At 36.9% G+C, this 26,087-nt stretch overlaps 1 protein-coding gene across 9 annotated transcripts in view; it reads left to right on the top strand.

Annotated features, from left to right (window-relative positions):
- The window catches only part of ALMS1 (ALMS1 centrosome and basal body associated protein), a 251,540-nt gene that overhangs the window by 24,781 nt on the left and 200,672 nt on the right, over nt 1-26,087 (top strand). For 5 of the 9 annotated variants that reach the window (XR_011503935.1, XM_070511957.1, XM_070511958.1 and 2 more), the window contains 6 exons: nt 7,290-7,485; nt 10,890-11,007; nt 12,375-14,149; nt 14,404-14,522; nt 14,620-14,769; nt 25,045-25,204. Coding sequence is in view for 8 of the 9 variants with exons in the window: in XM_070511957.1 (XP_070368058.1) it covers nt 7,290-7,485; nt 10,890-11,007; nt 12,375-14,149; nt 14,404-14,522; nt 14,620-14,769; nt 25,045-25,204 (2,518 nt within the window). In the remaining variant the exon portion in view is untranslated. Of the gene's footprint in view, nt 1-4,992; nt 5,121-7,289; nt 7,486-10,889; nt 11,008-12,374; nt 14,150-14,403; nt 14,523-14,619; nt 14,770-25,044; nt 25,205-26,087 lie in introns of those variants that run through there. The other 4 variants (XM_014836629.3, XM_070511962.1, XM_070511960.1 and 1 more) reach the window with 3 other exon arrangements.

The following is a 26,087-nucleotide window of genomic DNA, read 5'->3' as shown; positions in this document are numbered from 1 at the left end:
AACTGTTTTAAAGTGGCTGTCCCATTTTGCATTACCCACAATGTATGAGAGTTCTAGTTGCTTTGCATTCCTGCCAGCTCTTTTTTTTAAAAAAAAGATTTTATTTTTCCTTTTTCTCCCCAAAGCGCCCCGAATACACAGTTGTATATTTTTAGTTGTGGGTCCTTCTGGTTGTGGCATGTGGGATGCTGCCTCAGCATGGCTTGGTGAGCAGTGCCATGTCCGTGCCCATGATCTGAACTGTCGACTGCGCAAGTGGAGTGTGCGAACTTAACCACTTGGCCGTGGGGCCGACCCCCCTGCCAGCTCTTGATATTGTCAGTTTTTTTGGTTTTTGTTTTGGACATTTTAGCCTATAGGTCTATTATGGTGTCTCATTGTGGTTTTAATGTGCGTTTTCCTAAAGACTAATGATATTGTACATCTTTTTGTACAATATGTCATCCATATTTGTTCTTTTTTTTTTTTTGGAGGAAGATTAGCCCTGAGCTAACTGCTGCCAACCCTCCTCTTTTTGCTGAGGAAGGCTGGCCCTGAGCTAACATCCGTGCCCGTCTTCCTCTACTTTATATGTGGGACGCCTACCACAGCATGACTTGCCACGCGGTGCCATGTCTGCACCTGTGATCCGAACCGGCGAACCCTGGGCCACCAAAGTGGAAAGTGCAAACTTAACCACTGTGCCACCGGGCCAGCCCCCGTGTTTATTCTTTAGTGAAGGATCTGTTTAAATCTCTTCCCCATTTTTTAAGACTGATTTGTCCCATTTATTGAATTTTGAGAGTTCTTTATTGTAGATGCAAGTGCTTTATCAAGTCTGTGTTTTGCAAATATTTTCTCCCAGTCTATACTTTTTCTTTGAATTCTCTTATCTGTCTTTTGAAGAACAGAAGTTTTAATTTGGTGAAGTTGGTTGTACTTCTTGTGTCCCATCTGAGAAATGTTGGCCTAATCCTAGGTCACAAAGTTTCTCTCATATTTTTTTCTTGAACAGGATTTCTTGACCTTGACACTTTTAACATTTTGTGCTAGATAACTCTTTATTGTATGGGGCTGTCCCGTGTATTATAAGATGTTTAGCAGCATCCTTAGCCTTTGCCCACTAGATATCAGTAATATTCCCCCATGCTGTAACCATCAAAAATGTCTGTAAACATTGCCAAATGTCCCATGATTAAGGGAAGAGGAGGTGTCAAAATCTTTCCTAGTGAGAACCACCTTTTCTGAAGTTTTATAGTTTTAGGTTTCACTTGTATATATGAACCATTTTGAGTTGGTTTGGCATATGGTGTGACGTAAGGGTCCAGCTCCGTTTTCTTAGATATAAATAAATATCTAATTGTTATTCTAACACCATTTGCTGAAAATACTGTCTTTTTCTCCAGTGAATTTCTTGGCTTCTTTATCAAAAATGGACTGACCGTATATGTGGGGATCTATTTCTGGACTCCTCATTTCATTGGTTTATATATCTATCCACATGCCAATACTACGCTCTTAATTACTGTACTGCCTTGAAATCAGGTAGAGTGAGTTCTCCCACTTGGTTTCTCTTTTTAAAAATGGTTTTATTTATGTTAGGTTATTTGAATTTCTATATAAATTTTAGAATCAGCTTACCAATTTCTATTTAAAAAGCTTTCTGTCATTTTGGTTAAGATTGTCTTGAGTCTATAAATCAATTTGGAGAGAACTGACATCTTAACAACATTGAGTTCTCTAACCCACAAGCACAGCAGTTCTTTCACTTTTATTTGGATCTTTTTTTTTTTGCTGAGAAAGATTCACCCTGAGCTAACATGCGTTGCCAATCCTCTGTTTTTGCTTGAAGAAGATCAGCCCTGAGCTAACATCTGTGCCAATCCTCCTCTATTTTTTTGTATGTGAGATACCTCCAAAGTGCAGTTGGTGAGTGGAGTAGGTCCACACCCAGGATCTGAACTGGTGAACCTGGGCCACCACGGAACTTTAACAAGTTGGCCAGGGGACCTGGACCAGGTCTTTAATTTCTTTATCAATGTTTTGTTGTCTTCAGCATACCAAACTTAACACGTTTTTGTTAGACTTACTGGTGTCTTTAAAAATTTCAATTTCCTATTGTTCATTAATGAAGATCAAGGCTGCCTCAGGGAGAGATGCCCAAGGCATCCTGCCCTAGGTACTGATCTATATCATCTTCCGGGAAGCACAGGATGTCCTGACCTAATGTGACTTGATTCCTATCCAAAGTTATAGGACCACGCAATAACCAGACCCCACCTGCACTGATACCATTTTAACGATTTTTTTCATGATTTTTCCTTTGTCTTGTAAAGAGAACTTACATACCTATGCCTTATAAATTTAGCCCTGCCCTCAACCCATGGCAGCTCTTCGCTGCCCGGGGGTCCTGTCCCCATGCTGCTCCATGCTATTCTCTGAATAAAGGAGCACTACTACCATACCTTGAGAGTCCAAGAAATCTTTCTTTTGATTCCTTGGCTCACCAAGCCCACATCATTCATCACAAGTATATAGAAATATGATTGACTTTTTTTGTTGACCTTGTGTCCTATGACCTTGCTAATCTCATTTACTAGTTCTGGTACTAGCTCTTGTGTAGATTCTTTAGGACTTCCTATGTAGACAATCATATCAACTGTATATGTTTTTTTAATATATATATCTTATATCACTGGCTAGGATCTACTTATGCTTCTCCTTGATCTACTTTGTGTTCTGACCTCAACTCTGTGAAAGCAAGTGTCACCAATAACATTTATATAGCTGAATACAGTGAACACTTTCCTGTCCTCATCTTAGGTGTGTAGGGGAGGAAGACATTTCCTCTACCCTCTCTGGGTTCGTCTGGCCGGAGAACGAAGTAAATTCACATGAGACAGAATAGCAGGAGAAAATTAAACAAAGCTTTATAACAGGTATCCATGGGAGAGGTCAGGCAAGCTGAGCAACTCGCCAAAATGGCTGAAGCCCCCACCTTAAATATCATATCCAGCTAAAGACAAAGGAGGATGTTGGGGGTGGGGATAGTCAGTTACAGGAGGTTACCAGAAACAGGAATAAGATTATTATGCAGATTTAAGACCTTGCCTTTGGTATTGATTAAGAGTTTCTAGAGATAAGGTCATCCCCCTCTTCCTGATACAGAGAGGGAGGCACCTTTACAGATGGAGATTTCCTTTACAATGTAAATGTTTCCTAACAAAGGGTAAGCAAGTTCCACTCCTCAGAGCCTCCTTCCCTGTCCCAGCTTATCTAAAGCAACAAGCTCCAAATAATCCTCATGCCAAAGAGACATATCTTGGCATGGCCAAGACCAGTCCCCCGCAGGTGCAATAAATAGCGTTTGACACTGCTAACCATTGCATAACTTCTTAAAATTATTTTCTTTCTTGGCTTCTCCTGGTTTTCTTTCTATTCCTCTGGCTATTCTCTCTCAGTTTCCTTTGCTGCTTTTTCTTCCCCTGTTAAACCTTGAAATCAAAGGTTATAAGCTGTGGACCTGAATATGGCCAAAATGTGGTTTGCAGGAAAAAAAAAATTTGGAAGAAGGTTTTAAAAATTTTGAAACAGAACACTTTAAAGTGTGCATGTAGTGCATAGCTGGCCACAGGTCTCAGTAATCTCTAATTCCAGGCAGATTTACTCATTTCTGTTACCTTCCTAACCCTATATACATTTGAATTTTTGAGTTCTGCTTGAAATGTTGGAATGTTTTGGTTCTCATCTAGATTCAGGGCTTTACTGTATACTTAAAAATCCCAAATTTATATCTCCAACTTTTACTTCTCAAAATTTGTTTGTATTTATTCAGCTGTTTATTTGTCATCCCTACTCACATCTGTCAAAATATTTAGAGGTTTGAGGACCTTTTTGTATTGATTGAAAAGGTGTAACACAAGGAATCATGTGTGATAGAAACATAGCAACAAAACATGCAGAAAGAAAAGGAATGTTGAACAGAGATTTTTAAAAATTATATTTTATAATGGGAAATTATAAGAGTATGTTTGCATGGGGAGAGGAATGATCCAGTAGAAAGGGAAAATGGATGAAGAGAAGTGGGAGAATCACATAGAGGAAGGACATCATTAAAAAAATGGAATGAGATGGGAAGGGCTTTGATAAGTAGACAGTTTTTTAAGTCACAAGATGGAACTCTGGGTAGATACTGGGATTATAGTCCTGGTGGTAGGAAGATAAGGAAGTTCCTCTCCTGCTATTCGCTTATTGAAGTAGGAGATGAGGTCATCAGTTGAAAATGAGGAAGGAGAGTTCAGTAGTCATTTTAGTAGTTAACTTGCCAGGAAATTATAGTAGGATTTCCAGGCAATGCTGAGTGCCCTTGAGATTTAATCTCATCATTTTAAAGGAAAACCAATCTGGGTGTGTGTTTTCTTTAGCAGTGTGCTGCTGCTTGGACTCAGACAAGGAGAAGTTTCAACCAGAACTGAGCTTTTGCTAGGCAAATAGGATTATGGGAGAAAAAGGCAAGAAAGTTAAAAATGTTTGCAAGGCAGTGATTATAAGGATGACTATGAACTCAGAATGGTAAAGAAGGATATACAGATAAGAAAAGAATTGTGAAAAGTGTAAATGTGATAGGATAGTTGTCTTCATAAGGTTAAAGAATTATTGCAATTGACGAGCTAGAGTAGAGTAAATGATCTGTGGAGGTCAGAGAATGGGCAGGAGAGCAAAAGGATACATCTCGTCTCTCATCAGTAGTGAGGAATAAACCATGGGACCACGCTCAAACCATGGTCAAGGGGGCTGAGAGATGAGTCAGGGCCTCAAGATCTGGCTGTAGTGAGAGTTACAAAATGAGTGGAATTCCCCTGGTTTAAAACCCTTCATTGGCCCATGGTCCCCTATAGAGTGGAGTCCTCTCAAAAGAAAAAAATTAAAATTAATCATTCTCATATTCCCTTTATTTTCAAGTATTAAAAACATAAAAAGCGTGTTTTTTTCTTTTTTCTTTTTGTGAGGAAGGTTGGCCCTGAGGTAACATCTATTGCCCATCTTCCTCTGTTTTATGTGGGATACCATCACAGCGTGGCTTGATAAGCGGTGTGTAGTCCGCACCCAGGATCTGAACCTATGAATCCCGGGCCACTGAGGTGAAGTATGCGAATCTAACCACTATACCACCAGGCCAGACCCAAAAATCATTTTCTCCATAGCAATTTGATTCTATAGATTTGAGTAATTTATCCAGCATAGAAGGGACTGAGATATTTTGCAGTGTCAAAGGTCTACTGTTCTGTAATCCCATAAGCCATAGATGAATAGTATTAACATTTTAGAATACTTCTCTCCAATTTTTCTCTCTGTGTATATTTATGTAACTGATAATTAGGTAGTAGATAACTGCATATCTTTTTTTTTAACTTACTGAAAGAGCATTTGGTTAATGAATTTTAAATACTGGAAATAGCTCTTCAGAACAAAAGTCTTGTTTGAAAATGTTTGTGAAAATCTTTCTAAGTTGTAATACATCTTGTTTTTATGGATTTTGGGTCATTTGGGAATGAAATAAAAATCTGTATTGTCTTAAAAAACATTTGCATTGGTCAAGGAAGAGGAGTCCAGTAATAGACTATTTACAAATAATGAAAATCAGTATGTTATATATCTAAGCATGTAGGTTGCCATCAATATAATGCCATCTTCTCATTTTTTATTTAAATAAATAAATGTAAAACAAAATTGATTCCTTATTTAACCAAAGATTTTAGATAAAAAATGAAAAACTACAAGTAGAGGAAACATGGTAAAGAGAAAAACAGACATAATTAAGTTAGAAAATATAATAAAATTATTAAATTCAAAGTAGAAAAAATGGATACATTACTGGCAAATCGAGTCAAGAAAAAAAACCCTTAATGAAATAAACTTAATACAAACCTATCAAAGCTTATAGGGGTGGACTAGTACTACTAAGAAGGAAATTGAGAAAATTATAAAGTACCAGCTATCAAAGAGATTTCTAGACCTAATGGATTCACTGGTGAAATCTTTTATATTTTTAAGGAAAACTGAATTTCCTTGTATAAAAGAAATATAGATCAACTTGGAACAAGATTAGGAAGCAAAGCAAGGCTTTGTAAAATACTGATTATTCTTATTATGACTATATATGAGTGAAAATATTAAAGACTGTGTTAGCAAATATGATTAAAAGTCTGATCTACTGCTACCAAGTAAGAAATATGATGTTGCAATATAAAAAAATTTATTGCTATACTTTATCAGATTTAATTGTGAAAAAAAGATGCTATAATGTAGTTTGATCAGATTTAGTGCTCATTCCTAATCAAATAAAAATGAAAATAAAAATACTTTCATAGCATGATAGGAGGAATATTCTTAATTAATAACCAATGCTAAGTTTAAAAGGGAAATGCCTATAAAACTAGTTACCATTAGTATTTAATTCTACATTGCTTCTTAGTGTAGTCTGTGGATTGGTGCCAGTCCGTGAATTGCTTATAGTGGTCTGTCAAGAGAGAAGTACAAGAATTGAGAAGAAGTGTTTAGCAACTTTTATAGCAATTTGACAGTAATTTTGCTTTTTCTTTAGAACTAGAAATCAGACATTTGAGCTTGTGTTTTGTATTTTGGGCTTATATATATCTTAAATTTCATTTTTCTCATTATTTTTACCAGCTTATTTTTATTTATTACTTATTAATTTTTATTAGTATTTTAATAAAATATCAGTCTGTGATGAATTGGAAGTAGGAAAACTCATCTTTCCCAGAGATGTTTTGAGAAGCATTGCTCTGAGTCATGCCTGAGTTAAGAGTGAACATTTGGAAGAGACGAATGTATCACTATTCCATGGATGATATGATAATGTTATATAAAAGAGAAGAACCAAGAGTCCACTATAAACTAGTATAGTTTTAAGGATTTAGTAAAGTGGTCCCATGTAGACAATATTGTAGTGTTAGGTTTGGAAAATTTTTTTTGTTTTATTATAATCAAAATGTAAGATTTCATCATGTAGAACCAAATTTATTGTTTTAATGATGAGAACTAGCTGTTAAGGAATAGCAGAAATGCCAGTGATTCAACACATTAAAAGATGGGTAGTAATAAGAAGAGACCTAAAATGTAGTTAATATTGTGAAAAACAGAGAGCTTTCCTTTTTCCAAACTTTGATGAGAATGTCATCAAATAGGAAGCTATATGCTATGTGAGTGGACATTTTAATCTAAATGTTAATATGTATGATAACTCAGTTAATGATTTAGCATGTTTTCTTTCAAAATTATTGTTTTAGAGAACAGAATCTTGGCATTGTCTTCCTCAAGAAATGGACTCTTCCCACACCTTGGATACAACCCAGACAAGGTTTAATGTGGAAGAGGAAGGGACTGAAGTGACAGACTTCCCCTCTCTGGAGGAAGTTATATTGACTCAATCAGGAAATCAAGTTAAGGAACCTAACAGAGATTTCTTATGTTCTCCATTGCTAGGTAATGCCTCTTTATTTTTAACTAGTAGTAATACCTCACGTTTGTAAAATGCTTTTAGGGGACTGCAAGTCCTTCATCTGAATCCTTTCTTGAGTTGAGGAGCTCTGTAGAGCCATATTCAAAGTTAGTAGCTATTGACTAGTTTTCCACGCTGGCCAGCTGGTCTAGTCACATTAAATGTACAGTTGCCTCTGGTTTTCTCATGCCCTGTTACTCACTGAAGGCAGAAAGGCGATGGCTTCCTCTAGTGGGTGTCCTGAATTTGTGGAGTTTTTCTTGGGGTAAACCATATATTATCCTTCGACTACTTATCTCAGCAATGGAAACTCCATGATCCTTAAAAAACAAACAAAAAACAAATGTTCATGCTTACCACACAAGAGTCTGAGAATTAGCTAAGTCGTATGTTATTATCCTCAATTTTCAGACCTAAAAATTGAGATAAAGAAGTTAATTGACTTATTGAGGTAGATCTTACTTCTTTCCTCTGTTTAATATGGAACTGATTCATTCGCTATTTACAAAAGGTGAACTTTAAGTACCTTTCAAATCATCAAGGTGGAAGACAGAATTGCACTATTACTGCTACTTTGGATCATTGTACATATAGAAAAATGCTTAACCGATATGATAATTTCAGTTTTTTTATGCCTAAATCGTAATTCAGACAAATGTTATTTTGTTCTTCCTTTTGTTTTCTTCAGATTTTTTTTTTCCAAAAATTGAAAAAAATGCAACAACCACATTTTTTAGAATTAGCCTTTGTCAGGGGAATGGGATTCAGCCATGAAGTTGTTTTGTCACAGTTTTGTAGAGAAGCATGAATAGGAGTTAATTCAACAAGTTCTTTTCGAACATAAGCTAAAGCTATCCAAATCAAAATATTGGTGCCAGTGTATTCTATGATGTGGATCGTCAAAGTCAATTTTGGTTTATAACTTTAGAATTTGTTTGTGGGGGGAAATGACTGTATTAGATGAAAGAGAAGACTTTGCTGTGGTATTTGAAGGGCTGTCATGCTCAAGAGGAAGCAACTTATTTTTCATTCCTTCATTTATTTAACAAATATCTAAGTACCTATTATGTGTGTGATGCTAGGGATATATATATATATATATGTATCTCGAAGAAAGCTACCTCTTCTTTTGGGAAGACAATCTAGTAAACAGAAAATAATAGTACCCTGGCGTGAGTATTATAATGGTCTAGAGCAGGGGTCTGCAACTATAGACCATAGGCCAAGGCCTGGTTTTGTACTGTCCATGAGCTAAGACTCATTTTCAAATTTTTAAAGGATTGTAAATACAAACAAAATGAAGAAGTATATATGACAGAGACCATAGGTGACCGACAAAGCCAAATATTTACTAGTTGGTCTATAAAAAATGTTTGAGGTTAAAATAAAAATGTATAACTATAGGGAGGCTGTTTTCAACTTGATATAAGAAAGAACTTTCTAAAAGAGCCATTTAGTAGTGGAAAGGCTCTATAACGACAAAAAGAGAAGAGAGCTTTATGTCACTGCAAAATGTCAAGCAAAATTCTCTAATAGAAGAATTTCAGCATTTGGTAGGAGATTGTTCTATGTGGCTTCTAAAATGTTTTCTAATGTAAAGTTTTGTAACTCCAGCTTCCCATTTACTGTAGATAAAGTAGAACATTTTTAATTATTACAGCAGATCCCTGGATCTGATGGCCAGAGGACATTTCATTATTGCTGTTTTGTTCTGTGTGAATACAGTCATTGTTGGGTGCATTGGTCTCATCAGTGGCAAATGTGATGATGATTACTGGTGCCAGAACTGTTAGATATCTCAAAAAAGAGCGATCCAAGCCATCAACAGTTGTACAAATGTGAGGAAATGTGGATTTTTTGTTAAAAAACCGTCTTGAATCTTAGAGGGGTGAAGGACTTCTGTTAGGAAGGTTTAAGACTGAGTCTCTCAGCCAAGGCCAAAGAAGAACCTTACCAATTAGTCCTTGGTGTAAACGTTATTGTTATCTTTCAGTTTCTCATTTTTAATTAATTCATTCAGTAAATAAATGATTCCATTTTGAGTATCTACTATGTGTAGCAGATTCTTTGCTAGGCACTGATGGTACAGCTATGAATAAAGCAGACATAGAGTTGACAGTCTAGGTGGGAAGCAGATAGACCAAAGATTAAAAGAAGAGTGTGACAGTTAGGATAGGGAAGATGTGCAGTATTACAGGCATTCTGAAATCAAGGAAGTATACTGTAGCAACCGTGTTACATTCATATTGAAAGAACAATTTAGTTTTAGCAAAACGTTACCCATCCAGTTAAATTAATATTAAATAGAATTGGGTAGGAGAATTGGCTGTTGATTTTATAGTTTTGTTTCTATTAATAGTTAATTTTTTGTTTTGTAGTTATATAAAAGCTATAAGGAATAAGGAGTTTATACCTAGTCTGTACATATTTAAGGACATTATAGTAAGAATTGTTTAAGTTTGCATTTAGGAATCCACAAGAATTTTTTTCCTTTACATCAGCAGTTCTCAGATGTTTTAGTTGCAGGATTCCTTTACACACTTTAAAATTACTGAGGACTCCAAAGAGCTTTTGTTTATGTCGGTTATTGGTATTTTTGCATCTTAGAAATTAAAACTGAGAAATTTAATACATATTTATGAACTCATTAAACAATAACTCCATTGCATGTTAACATAAATTACATATATTTTTTAGAAAAATAACTGTTTTCCAACACAAAAATATTTAGAAGAATAGCATTGTTTTACTTAAAAAAAAAAATCCCTGTAATGTCTGACTTAATAGAAGACAGATTCTGATATCTGCTTCTGCATTCAATATGTTGCTGTATCATACGTGATATCGCTTCTGGAAAATTCCGCCATACCCTTGTGCGAGAATGAGAGTGAATAAGGAAAATGATATCTTAATATTATTTTTAATATAATTTTGAACCTAGGCACCTTCTGGGAGTGTCTTAGAGATGCCCAGGAGTTGGTGGACCACACTTTGATATAAGCTAGAAAGAAACACTCACACTAGTCAAGAACACTTGTTAGAGTGTTTGCGGTTCAGATGTCATTCTAGCAGTTAGCTCTTTGCATGTGGACAGATTACTTAATATTACTTAAGATTTGTAATCACGTTTCCTTGCCTATAAGATGGGCATAAAAATACCTATCTTTCAAGGTTGTCATGAGAATTAGGTGAAATATTGTATCTTAAGTACCTGGACCGTGTCAGGCTAGAAGTAAATGGTAGTTGCTGCTGCTCCTATTATATTATCATTCTAATGCTTGTAGAAGCTTCTAGATGGCAGCATATTTGGATCTTCAAAGTATTATGTGAGTAAGCTAAACAATTAATTTTCAGCATTCCCAATATTTTTATGTTTGAAACTTTGCAGTAATACAAGACAGCTTTGCTTCTCCCTATTTGCCTTTGCTGACATGTTTGGCACAAGATCAAGAGTTTGGGCCTGATTCCTTATTTCACCAAAGTGAACTAGATTTTGCACCTCTGAGGTAGGATGATTTATTTTTTTATTTGCATGTAACCTTTCTACTCTTTCTTTTCTTGTTCTGAGTTGTTATTAATATCTTCAGGCTAAGGTGAGACTCTGGGGTGGGGATTAGATACTCTCAGTACCTATCTGAAGGTAACAGGGCCGTAAGTGGAGACATGATGCATATTAATTTGATATGGTAACATATGTGTAAAAATGAGCCAGGTGATTATAGCTTATTTAAAAATAATTTATAATATAATCAAGCACTTCAGGTATATTTTAATTTAGAAGGCATACTGGATTTTCCTCCTATTCCCATCAGCCCACCCCCATTATGTAAAAAGCATTCATTTTATGGTCACTGACTTGTATGGCACTCCCATTTTGGTCAGCTGATATTTTTTTTTTCCTCCCCAAATGCCCCCAGTACATAATTGTATATTTTAGTTGTGGGTCCTTCTAGCTGTGGCATGTGGGACGCTGCCTCAACATGGCCTGACGAGCGATGCCATGTCCGTGCCCAGGATCCAAACCGGAGAAACCCTGAGCCGCCAAAGCAGAGCGTGCAAACTTAACCACCTAGCCATGGAGCCGGCCCCTGGTCAGCTGATATTGAATGAGCCTAATTATCTCTCCTTATCTTATAGGAGGTGTGAATACGAAGTAACAAGATTTTTCTAACAGACATATCCAAATTAACAGTTATTCCAAATTAATGCCCTTAAAGTAGTCATAATGGGAGACAAGTTTGGAATTTTCCAAAATGTATTAGGAATTATCCAAGAATATAAGTGTTCTTTTAGTACTAAAAAAAGACACCTTAAATTAAAAGCTATAGATGTTTACACAGTGAACACCTCTGCCCTTCTGTTATGTGTTACTTTAAAATTACTTTTATCAAAAGTGTTCTGTACACATAGTCAACCAATGGGTTAGGTTATTCTGTTTTGGGAGTAGATCACTTCTTAAGTGGCTTTCAAGAGCATCATAATTGACTAGTAAAAGAATTAATGAAGGTTAAATGAATATTAAATTATGATAGGTGATAAACATTTTAAATAAAGTTTGAATTTTTCATTTAAAGAATCGTTTTTTGACAATATGAAAATATTCATGTTTTTTGGCAAACTGTTTTAGGAGAAGTCTAGGAAAATATCAGGGTCATAGGATAGTAATTCACCTTCTCTTTACAAAAAATTTGCTTTGTTCAGTCATTAGTCACCTTAAAGGAATTTGAAAGTAGAACTTTGTTTTTCAACACACTTTTCAAATAACCTCAATTTCAGTAACATATCAGTTTTGTATTTTTTCATGTTAGTATTTAAAGACATAAATGTTTTTAATATGTTATTTATTTGTTTATTTTTAACTGTATATTTTCAGGGGAATTCCTGGTAAGTCTGAAGATACTGAATGGTTTTTTCGACCGTCGGAAGTTAGTGAAGCTTTATTCCAGGCAACCTCAGAAGTAGCTTCAGACTTAGTTAGCAGTTTCTTTAGTATATCTCAGCACCCACTTTTAGGTAGTACAGCTGTTGAATCTCAGCACACTTTTTTACCTCCTGAACAAGGGACTAAAGAAGAGACTATTTCATCTGATACAGTTGATGAACTGAAAACTCCCAAAGACTCTGATAGTTATGATGCTCTTTGTTCATATATGCCATGGAAGACACAACAAGTTGTACAGGAGCCAGAAACCAATTTAGCTGATAAAGGTCAAGTTTCTTTTTCAACTTCGTCTGATACAACTGATGAATACATAACTCCTAAAGGAAGTGACAGTTTTGAAGCTTCTTGTTCATATATTCAGCATTGGAAACAGGAAGTTTTACAGCAGTCAGAAAAATATTTAACCAGTAAGGACCATGATTCTTATTCAGATTCATCTGACACAATTGATAAAAATAAAATCCCTAAGGGAAGTGGCAGTTTTGGTGCCCCTTTTTCAGGTATGCTATGGAGCAAACAGGGAGCATTACACCATCCAGAAACATGTCTAATCAGTAAGGACTGTGTTTTTTTCCCATGTGAAGTTGCTCCTCATTTTAATAATAAAATATCATATTCTTTCTTGGGTTGTTCGTTGGAAAGAAGAGGAAAAGGGATCCCTTTGATGTCTGATAGTCATTATTTTGAGAGTGTTTATTTAAGGGCTTCAGCTGAGAATGAGGTGAAACAAAAGATGGATTCTTTAGAGGGTTGTGAAAGAAATGAAGGTCTGGGGAAAGAATTATCTCAATGTTTTGAACTAAAGGAAAATAGAAATACTTTAGTATTTTCAGAGGTGCGCCCCAGGTCTTCAGAAATACAGTGTGTTGAGAATGTTATAGTTCTGGATAATTCTGTAACAATTTCAGAAGCACATATACTCTCCAGGGGACATGATACCTCTCAGATGGAGGCTTCTGGTGGTCCTCTTCAGACTACTAAATCTAACTTGGATGAGACTTCACAGCAACTGTACTTTCAAGAGGAAAGAAACCGAAAGGCAGCTTCTGCTTTTGGTGGAAAAAATCTTGATGCTACTAAAAATATAGCCTTTGAGGCAGTTATTGCCTCTATTGAACCTTCCAAGAAAGAGAGTACAGTAAATGAAATCCGAACTGCCATCAATAAATCTTTAACAAATGACAGAGAAGAAAGTGAACCAAAAAATGCAGATCTTTCCCTATTAAGTTATAATGATGAAAATTCTTTCTTTGATAAACTTAGTCCTCCATGCTGTCAATCTCCTCCTGGGGTATTTGAACCAGCAGCTTCAAAACCATTGTTCTATAAAAAAGATGATGATGGTAGCTCCCTGTACCGGCATCCTAATTTAAAATCGCTCCCCAATGTTTCTCAGGAAATGTTCATTAAGCCACTTTCTCTTATTCCAGAGCTTAAGTCATCTGCTTCTTTAAGTGAAAAATCTCACAGCCAGGCTGTTGGTCTTTGCAAAACACAGTCAGCTTTATTTCAGTGTGATATAGACAATGAACCATTTCTTCCCAATGGAAAGATAAAGTCTGTTTCTGCTCTTGACCTTCTAGAGAAGGTAGGCTCTTCAAACATTATTTATCCAACGAAAGTATCAACTTCAGATTCTTGGGTTTTACAAGATTTAAAGCAGCAAACCTTTGAAGAAGTTGCAGATTCCTCAAACTATATTTTGGGTAAGATTGTAAACTTTAGTAATGTCATTGTAGGTCCATCTGCAACTGTAGGAAGCAGCTTTTCAGTAAACTTGGTGGCATGTGATGCAAAGTCAAAGGTGCTTTACCAGTGACCAATAATGCATCATTAATTGTAGTCAGCCAAAAGACATTGCTGAAAGCTGATATAGGCCAAGGTGAAATTCCTCGGTCTATAGGAGCCAAGTCCAGTTTCACTATACATACAATTATGCAAAATGACTCCTATTTTGTAGAGGGCCTGCAGGGGAAGGCTGAATCTGACATCTGTACTCTGGATGATGATACTGAATGCTGTAGCCTAGATGAAAATGCTGTTGTATGCAGTGAAAGAGTTGCTGAACTAGAAAGAGAGGTGAGACATAATAAAATGATAGTTGGGGGGAAACACGGTCTTTTCCAGTATTGTTGCAGGAAATGGTATTGTTATTTTGCTTTTTACTATTTCCCAGATATGTGACCAAGGTGACTTGACTGGTGAGCGCATTGAGCTAGCAGGTTTAGAAAATTTGTTTGATGATCTAGAGATTTGTGACAGCTCCCTGCACTGGCAATCTACTTTACAACTACCATCTGAGGAAGAGAGCAATTTTGAAGAGCCTGTAAGTTTTTCTATTTGACATTTCTTATGGGCTAGGGAGAGAAGTATTTTAGCTGAAAAATGGGGATGAAAGCAAAGGGACCGTTTATCTCCTCCAGTACCAGCTTGTGACTTGTGCTCTGGTCTTCATTTGATATCTAGAAATATGCTCCATTAATTTCTTAGAGATCGGCATAAAAGAAATGTTTGTGTTTTGTAGACTGTAAGACTTAGTGAGTTCTATAGTGTCTTGGAAAAGGCCATCCTCTGGAGCTCCCAGACCTTTCATCTTGAGGCATCCTGACTCTTCCAAGTTGTGCCAGCAAGAACTTTTGGGACAGTGTTAAGATTAGACTTATTCAGGGAGACATTGAATTGTACTTTTTTCCCTTCTGGCCTTCAATGTACAAGCCTTGGAATAGGCCCTGGAAGTATTCAAGTGTTTCTGTTTAGAAGCTCCTGAAAGATGTGACTTCAGAGGTCTCTTGAAAGTTACAAGAACCAGTGTTTCCCCAGGAAGGATATTGAGGTGCTTAATGTCCAAACTAGTCAGTGTCCCCAAAGGGAACTAACTATCCCCTTCCCGAATGAGCAACATACCATGTATATATACATTCCCTCCATCTGTCTATTTATATCATTATCATGTGTGTGTGTGTGTGTGTGTGTGTGTACTAGAAAATGGTAACTTTGGGGTGTTATAAAAAGTCTATGTCAATGTTTCTTTATTACAAGTCTTCATTTTCTTGGATCCTTGGAACCCTTGGCTTTAACATTTCTCTGGTCCCACTGCCTATCCTCTTTTATCTGATACTGCCAGCTTCAGCTGCAGTCCCACTTCCTTTTAATATATCCTTATATCCTGTTAGTCATTAAATAAAGGTAGATAATATGCGTGGTGTACTTTGTGTTACTTTCCTTTTCCTATTTTCTTTTTCTTTTTGTTTTAATTTTTATTTTTTTCGGATGTACATATTTCAAATTCTGTGTACATTACATCATGTTCACCACCCGAACACTAATTATAGTGCATCCCCTCACATGTGACCCTAATCACCCCTTTTGCCCTCCCCCCTCCCCCCTCCCCCAATGGTAACCACCAGTCCAATCTCCAATACTATGTTTTTTTTTTATTAAGGTTATGAACGTTAACATCCTTGTGAAATTACAGTTGTACGTCATTATTAGTCATGTTGTAGGTACACCACTTCACCCCTAGTGCCCTCCCCCCACCCCCCTTTCCCCTGGTAACCACCAATCAGTTCTCTTTGTCCATATGTTAACTACCACCTATGAGTGGAGTCATACAGAGTTCGTCTTTCTCTGTCTGGCTTATTTCATTCAACATAATACCCTCAAGGTCTATCCATGTTGTTGTGAATGGGACGACTTTATCCTTTTTTATGGCTGAGTAGTATTCCATTGTATATATATATACCACATCTTCTTTATCCAATCATCAGTTGCTGGGCACTTAGGTTGGTTCCCTGACTTGGCTATTGTGAATAATGCTGCGATGAACATAGGGGTGCATGGAACTTTTGGAATTGCTGATTTCAGGTTCTTAGGATAGATACCCAGTAGTGGGATGGCTGGGTCATAAGGTATTTCTATTCTTAACTTCTTGAGGAATCTCCATACTGTTTTCCATAGTGGCTGCACCAGTTTGCATTCCCACCAACAGTGTATGAGGGTTCCCTTTTCTCCACAGCCTCTCCAACATTTGTCACTCTTGGTTTTGGATATTTTTGCCATTCTAACAGGTGTGAGGTGATATCTTAGTGTAGTTTTGATTTGCATTTCCCTGATGATTAGTGATGATGAGCATCTTTTTCATGTGTCTATTGGCCATCCATATATCTTCTTTGGAGAAATGTCTGTTCATGTCCCCTGCCCATTTTGTAATTGGGTTATTTGATTTTTTATTGTTGAGTTGTGTGAGTTCTTTGTATATTATGGAGATTAACCCTTTGTCGGATAAATAACTTGTGGATATTTTTTCCCAATTAGTGGGCTGTTTTTATGTTTCAATCCTGTTTTCCCTTGCCTTGAAGAAGCTCTTTAGTCTGATGAAGTCCCGTTTGTTTATTCTTTCTATTGTTTCCCTCATGTGAGGGGTTATGGTGTCCGAAAAGATTCTTTTGAAGCTGATGTCAAAGAGTGTGCTGCCGATATTCTCTTCTAGCAGTCTTATTGTTTCAGGCCTAATGTTTAGGTCTTTGATCCATTTTGAGTTTATTTTAGTAAATGGTGAAAAAGAATGGTCAATTTTCATTGTTTTACATGTGGCTTTCCAGTTTTCCTAGCACCATTTGTTGAAAAGACTTTCTTTTCTCCATTGTATCCCCTCAGCTCCTTTGTCGAAGATTAGCTGTCCATAGATGTGTGGTTTTATTTCTGGGCTTTCAATTCTGTTCCATTGATCTGTGCACCTGCTTTTGTACCAGTACCATGCTGTTTTTATTACTGTAGCTTTGTAGTACGTTTTGAAGTCAGGGATGGTGATGCCTCCAGCTGTGTTCTTTTTTCTCAGGATTGCTTTAGCAATTCGGGGTCTTTTGTTGCCCCATATGAATTTTAGGATTCTTTGTTCGATTTTTGTAAAGAATGTCATTGGGATTCTGATTGGGATGGCATTGAATCTGTAGATTGCTTTAGGTAGTATGGACATTTTAACTATGTTTATTCTTCCAGTCCATGTGCATGGAATGTCTTTCCATCTCTTTATGTTGTCATCCATTTCTTTCAGAAAAGCCTTGTAATTTTCATCGTATAGGTCTTTCACTTCCTTAGTTAAATTCACCCGGAGGTATTTTATTCTTTTTGTTGCGATTGTGAATGGTATTGTGTTCTTGAGTTTTTTTTTTTCAGTTCGTTGTTAGAGTATAGAAATGCTACTGATTTATGTAAATTGATTTTATACCCTGCACCTTTCTGTAGTTGTTGATTACTTCTGAAAGTTTTCCAATGGATTCTTTGGGGTTTTCTATATATAAGATCATGTCGTCTGCAAACAGTGAGAGTTGCACTTCTTCTCCCCCATTTGGATTCCTTTTATTCCTTTTTCTTGCCTGTTTGCTCTGGCCAGGACCTCCAGAACTATGTTAAATAAGAGTGGTGATAGAGGGCATCCTTGTCTCCTTCCGTTCTCATGGGGATGGCGCTCAGTTCTTGCCCACTGAGTATGATGTTGGCTCTGGGTTTGTCATATGTGGCCTTTATTACGTTGAGGTAGTTCCCTTCTATCCCCATTTTGTTCAGAGTTTTTATCATAAATGGCTGTTGGATCTTGTCAAATGCTTTCTCTGCATCTATTGAGCTGATCATGTGGTTTTTATTCCTCACTTTGTTGATGTGGTGTATCATGTTGATTGATTTGGGGATGTTGAACCATCCCTGTGTCCCTGGTATGAATCCCACCTGATCATGCTGTATTATCCTTTTGATGAATTGCTGTATTCGGGTTGCCAAAATTTTGTTGAGAATTTTTGCATCTATGTTCATCAGCGATATTGGCCTGTAGTTCTCCTTTTTCCTGCTGTCCTTGTCAGGTTTTGGTATCAGCGTGATGTTGGCCTCATAGAATGTGTTGGGAAGTGTTCCATCCTCCCTAATTTTTTGGAATAGCTTGAAAAGGATAGGTATTAAATCCTCTCTGAAAGTTTGGTAGAATTCCCCAGGAAAGCCATCTGGTCCTGGGGATTTATTCTTTGGGATGCTTTGGATGGCTGTTTCTATCTCTTTCCTTGTGATTGGTCTGTTCAAATTGTCTACTTCTTCTTGAGTGAGTTTTGGGAGATTGTAGGAGTCCAAGAATTTATCCATTTCCTCTAGGTTATCCATTTTGCTGGCATATAGTTTTTCGCAGTATTCTCTTATAATCCATAGTACTTCTGTGGAGTCTGTTGTTATTTCTCCTCTTTCATTTCTGATTTTGTTTACTTGAGCTTTCTCTCTTTTTTTCTTTGTAAGTCTGGCTAGGGGTTTGTCAATTTTATTTATCTTCTCAAAGAACCAGCTCTTTGTTTCATTGATCCTTTCTACTGCCTTTTTTGTTTCAATAGCATTTATTTCTGCTCTGATTTTTATTATTTCTCTCTTTCTCCTGACTTTGGGCTTTGTTTGTTCTTCTTTCTCTAATTTGGTTATGTGTACTTTAAGATTGCTGATTTGGGATTTTTCTTGTTAAGATGTGCCTGAGTTGTGATGAATTTTTTCTCTTAATACAGCTTTTGCTGCATCCTCATATGACTTGGTATGGCATGTTATCATTTTCATTTGCCTCCAGGTATTTTTTGATTTCTTCCTTAATTTCTTCAATGATCCATTGCTTGTTCAATAGCATATTGTTTAGTCTCCACATCCTTGTGCCTTTCTCAGCTTTTTTCTTGTAATTAATTTCTAGCTTTACAGCATTATGATCCGAGAAGATGCTTGTTATTATTTCAATTTTTTTTCAAATTTGTAGAGGCTCTCCTTGTTTCCCAACATATGGTCTATCCTTGAGAATGTTCCATGCGTGCTTGAGAAGAATGTGTATTCTGCTGTTTTTGGATGAAGTGTTCTATATAGGTCTGTTAAGTCCAAGTGTTTTAGCTTTTCGTTTAGCTCCACTGTTTCTTTGTTGATTTTCTGTCTCGATGATTTGTCCACTGATGTGAGTGGGGTGTTGAGGTCCCCTACTATTATTGTGTTATTTTTGATATCCTCTTTTAGGTTTGTTAATAGTTGCTTTATGAGCTTTGGTGCTCCTGTGTTGGGTGCATAGATATTTATAAGCGTTATTTCTTCTTGATGAAGTGTCCCTTTGATCATTATATATTGGCCCTCTCTGTCTCTCTTTACCTGCCTTATCTTGAAGTCTGTTTTGTCTGATAGAAGTATTGCAACACCTGCTTTCTTTTGTTTGCTATTAGCTTGGAGCATTGTCTTCCACCCCTTCACTCTGAGCCTGTGTTTGTCCTTGGACGTGAGGTGTGTTTCCTGGAGGCGACAAATTGTTGGATCTTGTTCCTTAATCCATTTTGCCACTCTGTTTCTTTTTATTGGAGAGTTCAATCCGTTTACATGGAGGGTGAGTATTGATGCATGAGGGCTTAATGCTGTCATTCTGTTGCTTGTTTTCTGGTTTTCCTGTGTTTCCTTTGTTTCTCGTCCTGTGTGTTTTAGCCTACCCATTGACTTCTGCAATTTCGTATGCTGGGTTTCTTAGACTTTTCCCTATTTGTGTTTTGTGTCTGTGTTCTGTTTTTTAGTTTAGTGGCTATCCTGAAGTTTGTATTCAGAATCTCATGTATAACATAGTCCATTTTCTGGTGGTCTCTTACTTCCTTAGCCTAGACTGTTTCAGTCCCTTTCCTCCTCCCCTCCTAAATTATTATTTTCATCTCTTATTCCAACTTGTGTTGTGAGTTTGTGGTTAGAATGATAAGATTGTCTCTGCTTTTGTGATTTCCTTCCCTTTATCCTAATGCTATAGTTGAATATTTGCTATCCTATTCAGATTCTATCTATTTGTCTCCCTACTCTGTGTTTTGTGACCCCTTACTCCCTTTTTTTCTTTTTTCAGGTATGAGAGCTTTCTTGAGGATATCTTGTAGTGGAGGTCGTGAGACTACGAAGTCCCTCAGCTTTTGTTTGTCTGGAAAAGATTCAATTTCTCCCTCATATCTGAAGGATATTTTTGCTGGATAGAGTATTCTTGGCAGAAGATTTTAATCCTTTAAAGTTTTGAATATGTCACTCTAATCTCCCCTAGCTTGTATGGTTTCTGTAGAGAAATCCACTGAAAGTCTGATGGGGGTTCCTTTGTAGGTTAGTTTCTTCTGTCTTGCTGCCCTGAGTATTCTTTCTTTGTCCTTCATTTTTGCCATTTTTACTACTATGTGCCTTGCAGTATGTCTTTTTACATTGAAAAATGTAGGAGAGCTGAAAGCTTCCTCCACACACATTTCTCTCTCAATCCCTAGATTTGGGAAGTTCTCCTCTATTATTTCGTTGAACACACTTTCTCCTCCATTTTCCTTTTCCATGCCCTCAGGAATTCCGATGATTCTTAAGTTGCGTTTTCTCATTGAGTCAGCTTTTTCTCTGTGATTTTCTTCAGTTTTTTTAATTCTTAGTTCTCTTTCTTCCTCTGTCTGGAGCCATTCAGCCTGTCTGTCTTCGATTATGCTAATTTTCCCCTCTATGCTGTCTACACAGGCATTCAGTGAATCCGTATTCTGTTTTATCTGATCCATTGTATTTTTCATCTCTAGCATTTCTAATTGATTCTTCTTTACAATTTCAATCTCTTGTGAAGTAACTCCAGAACTCGTTGACTTGTGTCTCTATATTTCCCTTTACCTCATTGAATATTTTGAGGATAGCCATTTTGAACTCCTCTTCACTTAGTTTAGCCATTTCCAAGCCCTCAGGACCTACTTCTGTATTTTTATTGTTTTCCTTTTGGACTGGAGCTTTTATAAATTGCTGGATGGTAGAGCAGCGGTTTTTGCACATGATTCTATTATTTGGCTGCAATTACAGCCTGTCGCCACTAGATGGGGGTCGAGAGGCTTGTTTTCTGAGCCCTGCACCTGCAGCCAAGAAGGCGGCACCCAGCGTGGGTTGGGGGAGGAGGGGCAGTTTCACTTGCGTGACCTGTATTGGTTCAGATCTGACTTTCTGGTCTCCTGAGGCCCTGGCTTGCTGGGGCTCCCCCACGGGAAAGCTTTGCCCTGTTGGAGGGTTTCTGCTGCACGGGTGGTGGGCGTCCTGGACTATCCCCCATGCTTGGCCCCTCCCCCACTCCTTCCTGCACCCGTGGCAGGGATCCCAGTCCTTAGGGGAGAGAGCAAAGTTCTCTCCTACCCCCGTTCCAGATCCTCCCAGGCCGGCTGCAGTCTCTCTGCCTTCCGTCATTTGGCTGCTGTGGGTCTCTGACGATTTCTGTTATTAAGATTGTTTTTTTGGTTGGAAAGCGTTTGTTCTTTTTGGTTGTACTTTCGAGGGGAGAGAGTCCCAGGTGAGCTCATGCCGCCATGTTGCTGACCTCTTTTCCTATTTTCTGATGAGTAAGATTAGTACGTCATTGGAAAGCTATTAGTTTAGGTTGGAACCATATTTAGACCTTTAGTTTCAGGCAATTGATAAGAGAAAATGAACAGATATTGTGATGAACTTTTCCTCCTTATTATAATTGAATTTATAGAAATTTTTAATAGAGAGAACTGTTAGGTTCATTTTATTTTCTTCAACATTGTAAAGTAAGCATTATTTAATTCTAATTAATAACAATGGGTATGAAAATGATAGCTAATATTCTGTGCTCAAATACTATGCTAACAGTTTTACTTCTGTACATCAATTTGTTTAGTCCTTTGGTCAATCCTATCAGGTAGGATTGTTGGGGATTATCATCATCCCATTTTACAATTGACACTTAGATGGTTAAGGAACTTGCTCAAGGTTGTTTAGCTAGTAGGGGAACTAGTATTTGAAACTAAGCTTAGTTATGTACTGCCTCCCTGTTTAACTATTCTTCAGTGAAACCAGGGCCAAGATTTTGCATTATTTTGGCAAGAGCAAAGGAGAGTTGTCAAAGTCAGTGTCACTAAGATTGAGAAACAAAATATGATCAATTTTGTGTGTGTGTGTGTGTGTGTGAGGAAAATTGACCCTGAGCTAACATCTGTTGCCAATCTTTCTCTTTTTGCTTGAGGAAGATTGTCACTGAGCTAAAATCTGTGCCAATCCTCCTCTATTTTATGTGGGTCACCACCATACCATGGCTTGATGAGTGGTGCTAGGTCTGTGCCTGGGATCCGAACCTGTGAATCCTGGGGCGCTGAAGTGGAGCACGTGAACTTAACCACCTAGCCGATCCCCAAAATATGATCAATTTTCAACTTAGAAGTTTCTAATTTTTTTGATTATACTACTTTTGTAACTTACATCAACTTTTCATATAGATACAATTTATTTAAAGAAATGAAGCTATGTATTCAGTTAGTGGTGATGTGCTGAGATTAACTCTGACCACTATTCCAAATTTTATTTGCTCTTAACTGTAGCCTTAAGTATAGTTTTTCAGGTGAGGGACTGTGTATTGTCCTTCACTCTTAGCTGTATTCTATGATCTCTGAGTTACATAATGCCAATGTTAGGGAAACAAGGAGCCAGATATTGAAGTTATCTTCCTGTGTGGCTCAGCTTGCTCTCAGGGGGTTTGAAACTCCTTGGTTTCTTCCTTATTCTTATCTGTGTCTCAGAAGAGTCATTCATACTTGTTTGTCTCACTTTGGTACCTACCCATCATTCTCTAAATGAGTATTTGGGTATCCACTGATGTATGATGTAGATTGCGGCAATGAAAAGAGTGTGGAGATTTGGAGTCAAAACCCTGTTCACTTATTTGCTAGCCTTGTGTCTTGGGCAAATAAGTAACTTTGGAGGATCATTCTCTTCATCTACAGAGAGAAAAAGGAGTAGTAATAATCAACCTCATGCATTGTTATATTAAATGAGGTAAGGTATATCACTTTAGATAGTGCCTGGCTGTTTGTTCTCTTCACTGTGCTGAAACTAGACTTACTAGGCTCTCACCAGTAGTTTGTTGTTCTCTGTTGTTATTTTGTTTTTTCTTTCTCCTTGTTCCTGTAGCAGCATATTACATTCTTCTAGCCTCTGTGATAAAATACTGTTTTATTATCCCTTATTTTGGCCATGTAACTCTAAATATTATTTAAGGTTTACTCTTTAGATTTCTTTTTGTTTTGTGCGTCCTCTGTCCCCCCAAAGACATAGTTTCCTCCCAAGGTTTAAATGCTTTTCTTTGTGATTTTTTCCCTCCTGATTCCTTGCATTTTCAATTAGTAATGAAGATCTGCTGATCTCTTAAATAAACACTTCTCATCTTTTTCATTCTACATTTTCTTTTGTATTACCTACTCTAATATCTGTATATTTTGAATCTTTGATATAATGAAGTTTTATTGAAGTCAAGGTTGGAATAGAAATTCTTTCCTCCTACATTTGGAAGCTGTAGGGAAAAACTATTATTAAACACACACAAGTATCTATCTGTCATATATACAGTATATATGTTAATAAGCTGCACTTCAAAAAACTCTCCTTCAGGAGTGGCTAATTGAAAACAGAACTTTGTGCCATGTTTAGAGCAGGGTTTCTCTGCACTATTGTCATTTTGGGTTGAATAATTCTTTGTTATGGGAGCTGTTCTGTGCATTTTAGGATTTAGCAATATCCTTGGCCTTTACTCACTAGATGCCAGTAGCATTCCTCCCCTCAAAGTTATGATAGTGAAAAATGTCTCCAGGCATTGCCAAATGTTCCTTGGTGGGAGAGGTGGGTACATGCAAAATCTCGTCCAATTGAGAACCACTGGTCTAGAGAAACCTATATGTCAGTAGAAGTAGAATATTCCTTTCCACACCCTCCAGCTTCCTAAGAATGTTCATTACTACACAGTGAAAAAATTTTGATAAAAAAGGATAGAAAAATTCATGCTTATGTACATTTTTAGGCTCTCTCCAGTCAGGGTATCACTAGAATAATCTTTTTAGGAGAATAAAGAAACCTAAAAGTAGTATATTGTTTTTATATGAAAGTATACTCTGTATTTGGTGAAAAATTGTGTGTGTTTATGTACTAACATCATTAGTAATGGTTTCTAATTTTTTTTTCTTGTAAGGACTTGTTGGGATCCTATGAAACGTTAGGAACTTCTTTTTCAGTATTTAACTTTTACTTCACTATCAGTTTATATTTTCCACTACTTTTATTTCAAGAAATTTGAGGAGTTGTGTTTTTTCATAACTGATCACAGATGCAGTTCTTTGATGCTTTTATTTTTCTTCTAAACATTTGTGGATAGTTTGAAAATATTCCTGTTCTCTTTTCCCTCTGTTCCTCTTTCCTTTCCACAACACACCTCTCCTACTTAAAAAAAAAAAATCCTTGAGCTTGTCAAGAATAATATCACAGTTCAAATCCTGCAGGGATCATACTATTATAAGGAGCAAACTTGCGAGTACTAGAACACTTCTAGCCCTCCCATCTGGGATATTCTATACAGGCAGACTTCTGTACCCTCAGAATAGTTTGTAGAGCCTTCTTGGTATTGACCAAACAAGATATGACCTGTATATGAATTTAGGAGGGTTGAGAATATGATCTTAACTAACTGGTGTAACTGCTTGGTATTCATTTTCATAAAAATGAAGTTTGTTTTTTAGCGGATGAACTCTAAAATTAATCTTATTTTCTTCATTTTTTTAATCTCTTTTCATAGGTAGGTCGTTCTAATGTGGACATTAATCAGTCTTTTTCATCTGTATTGCCGCCATTTGTTCCTCATGAGCCAGCCAGAGAGTTGGAGTATCACTCTTCAGATCTCAGAATGTTGAGGGTATCTCCTGACACTGTGCCCAAGACTCTCAAACATTTAGCGGGTAAGTAGGAAAGGAGATAGTAAGTGTCCTTATGGCTAGCTTGTTAACAATATCTTGCTATGCCTAACTAATTTTTTATTTTTGAACTCCTGCAATAATGTTAACTTCAGATTAGGTGTATTTATCCCTAGATCCCCTGATCTTTTGTTAGATGAACCATTTGATTTTTCGTTGCATTTTTCATGACAATGTTTAGAACTGAATTACATGAAAGAATCTAATATTAGAGAGAGTTTGTTTCTATATTCCTTTCTGTGACTTGAAGGGAAAAAGGAATTAATTGAGCACAAAAGGACATGAGTGGATACAAATAGGTTTGTAGACAGGAAATTGAGAGATCAGTTTTGAGGTAGAAAGCAAGATTATCTGCTGAGGGAGGTGAGAAGTTGTAGAGGTGGGATAGGGGGTTTGAGAAGAGTGGCTTGGTGGAGGCTTTGAATTTATGTTGAAGTGAATAGGAGATGGAGCTGACCAAGGACAAGCAAAAGGATTGGCAAGTGGTTCTGAGAAGGTAGTTGAGGTTAGAGATGATTCTATAATGTTGTCAGTCTATATAGACTCTGATTTTTCTCTACTAAAACTCAGGAATAGAGAAGATCAATTACAGGATTGATCCTTGGTTGAGGGATTTGTTGAGTGGGTGGTGTGGTGGCAGGAAAGCAGTGGAAGGGAATCAGTGAGAGGAGGTGATGAGCTGTTGATTTCAGCCTGCATAGGGAAAGAAGAGAAGCCAGAAGAGTTGTTAGTCTGGAAGAAAATAGAGGGAACAGAGGTTTATTTGTGAGATTGAATAGGTGAGCTGGGTATAAGTTACTGAGAGAGCTAGAGGAATAGGTAATTTTGGTCAGATTGAGTTAGTACATTTAAATGGGGATCTTATTGA

The sequence above is a fragment of the Equus asinus genome, chromosome 6, assembly GCF_041296235.1.
Source record: "Equus asinus isolate D_3611 breed Donkey chromosome 6, EquAss-T2T_v2, whole genome shotgun sequence".
NCBI lineage: Eukaryota > Metazoa > Chordata > Mammalia > Perissodactyla > Equidae > Equus > Equus asinus.
The sequence above is the reverse complement of the archived record's forward strand: the minus strand, read 5'-3'. Positions and strand labels throughout refer to the sequence as shown.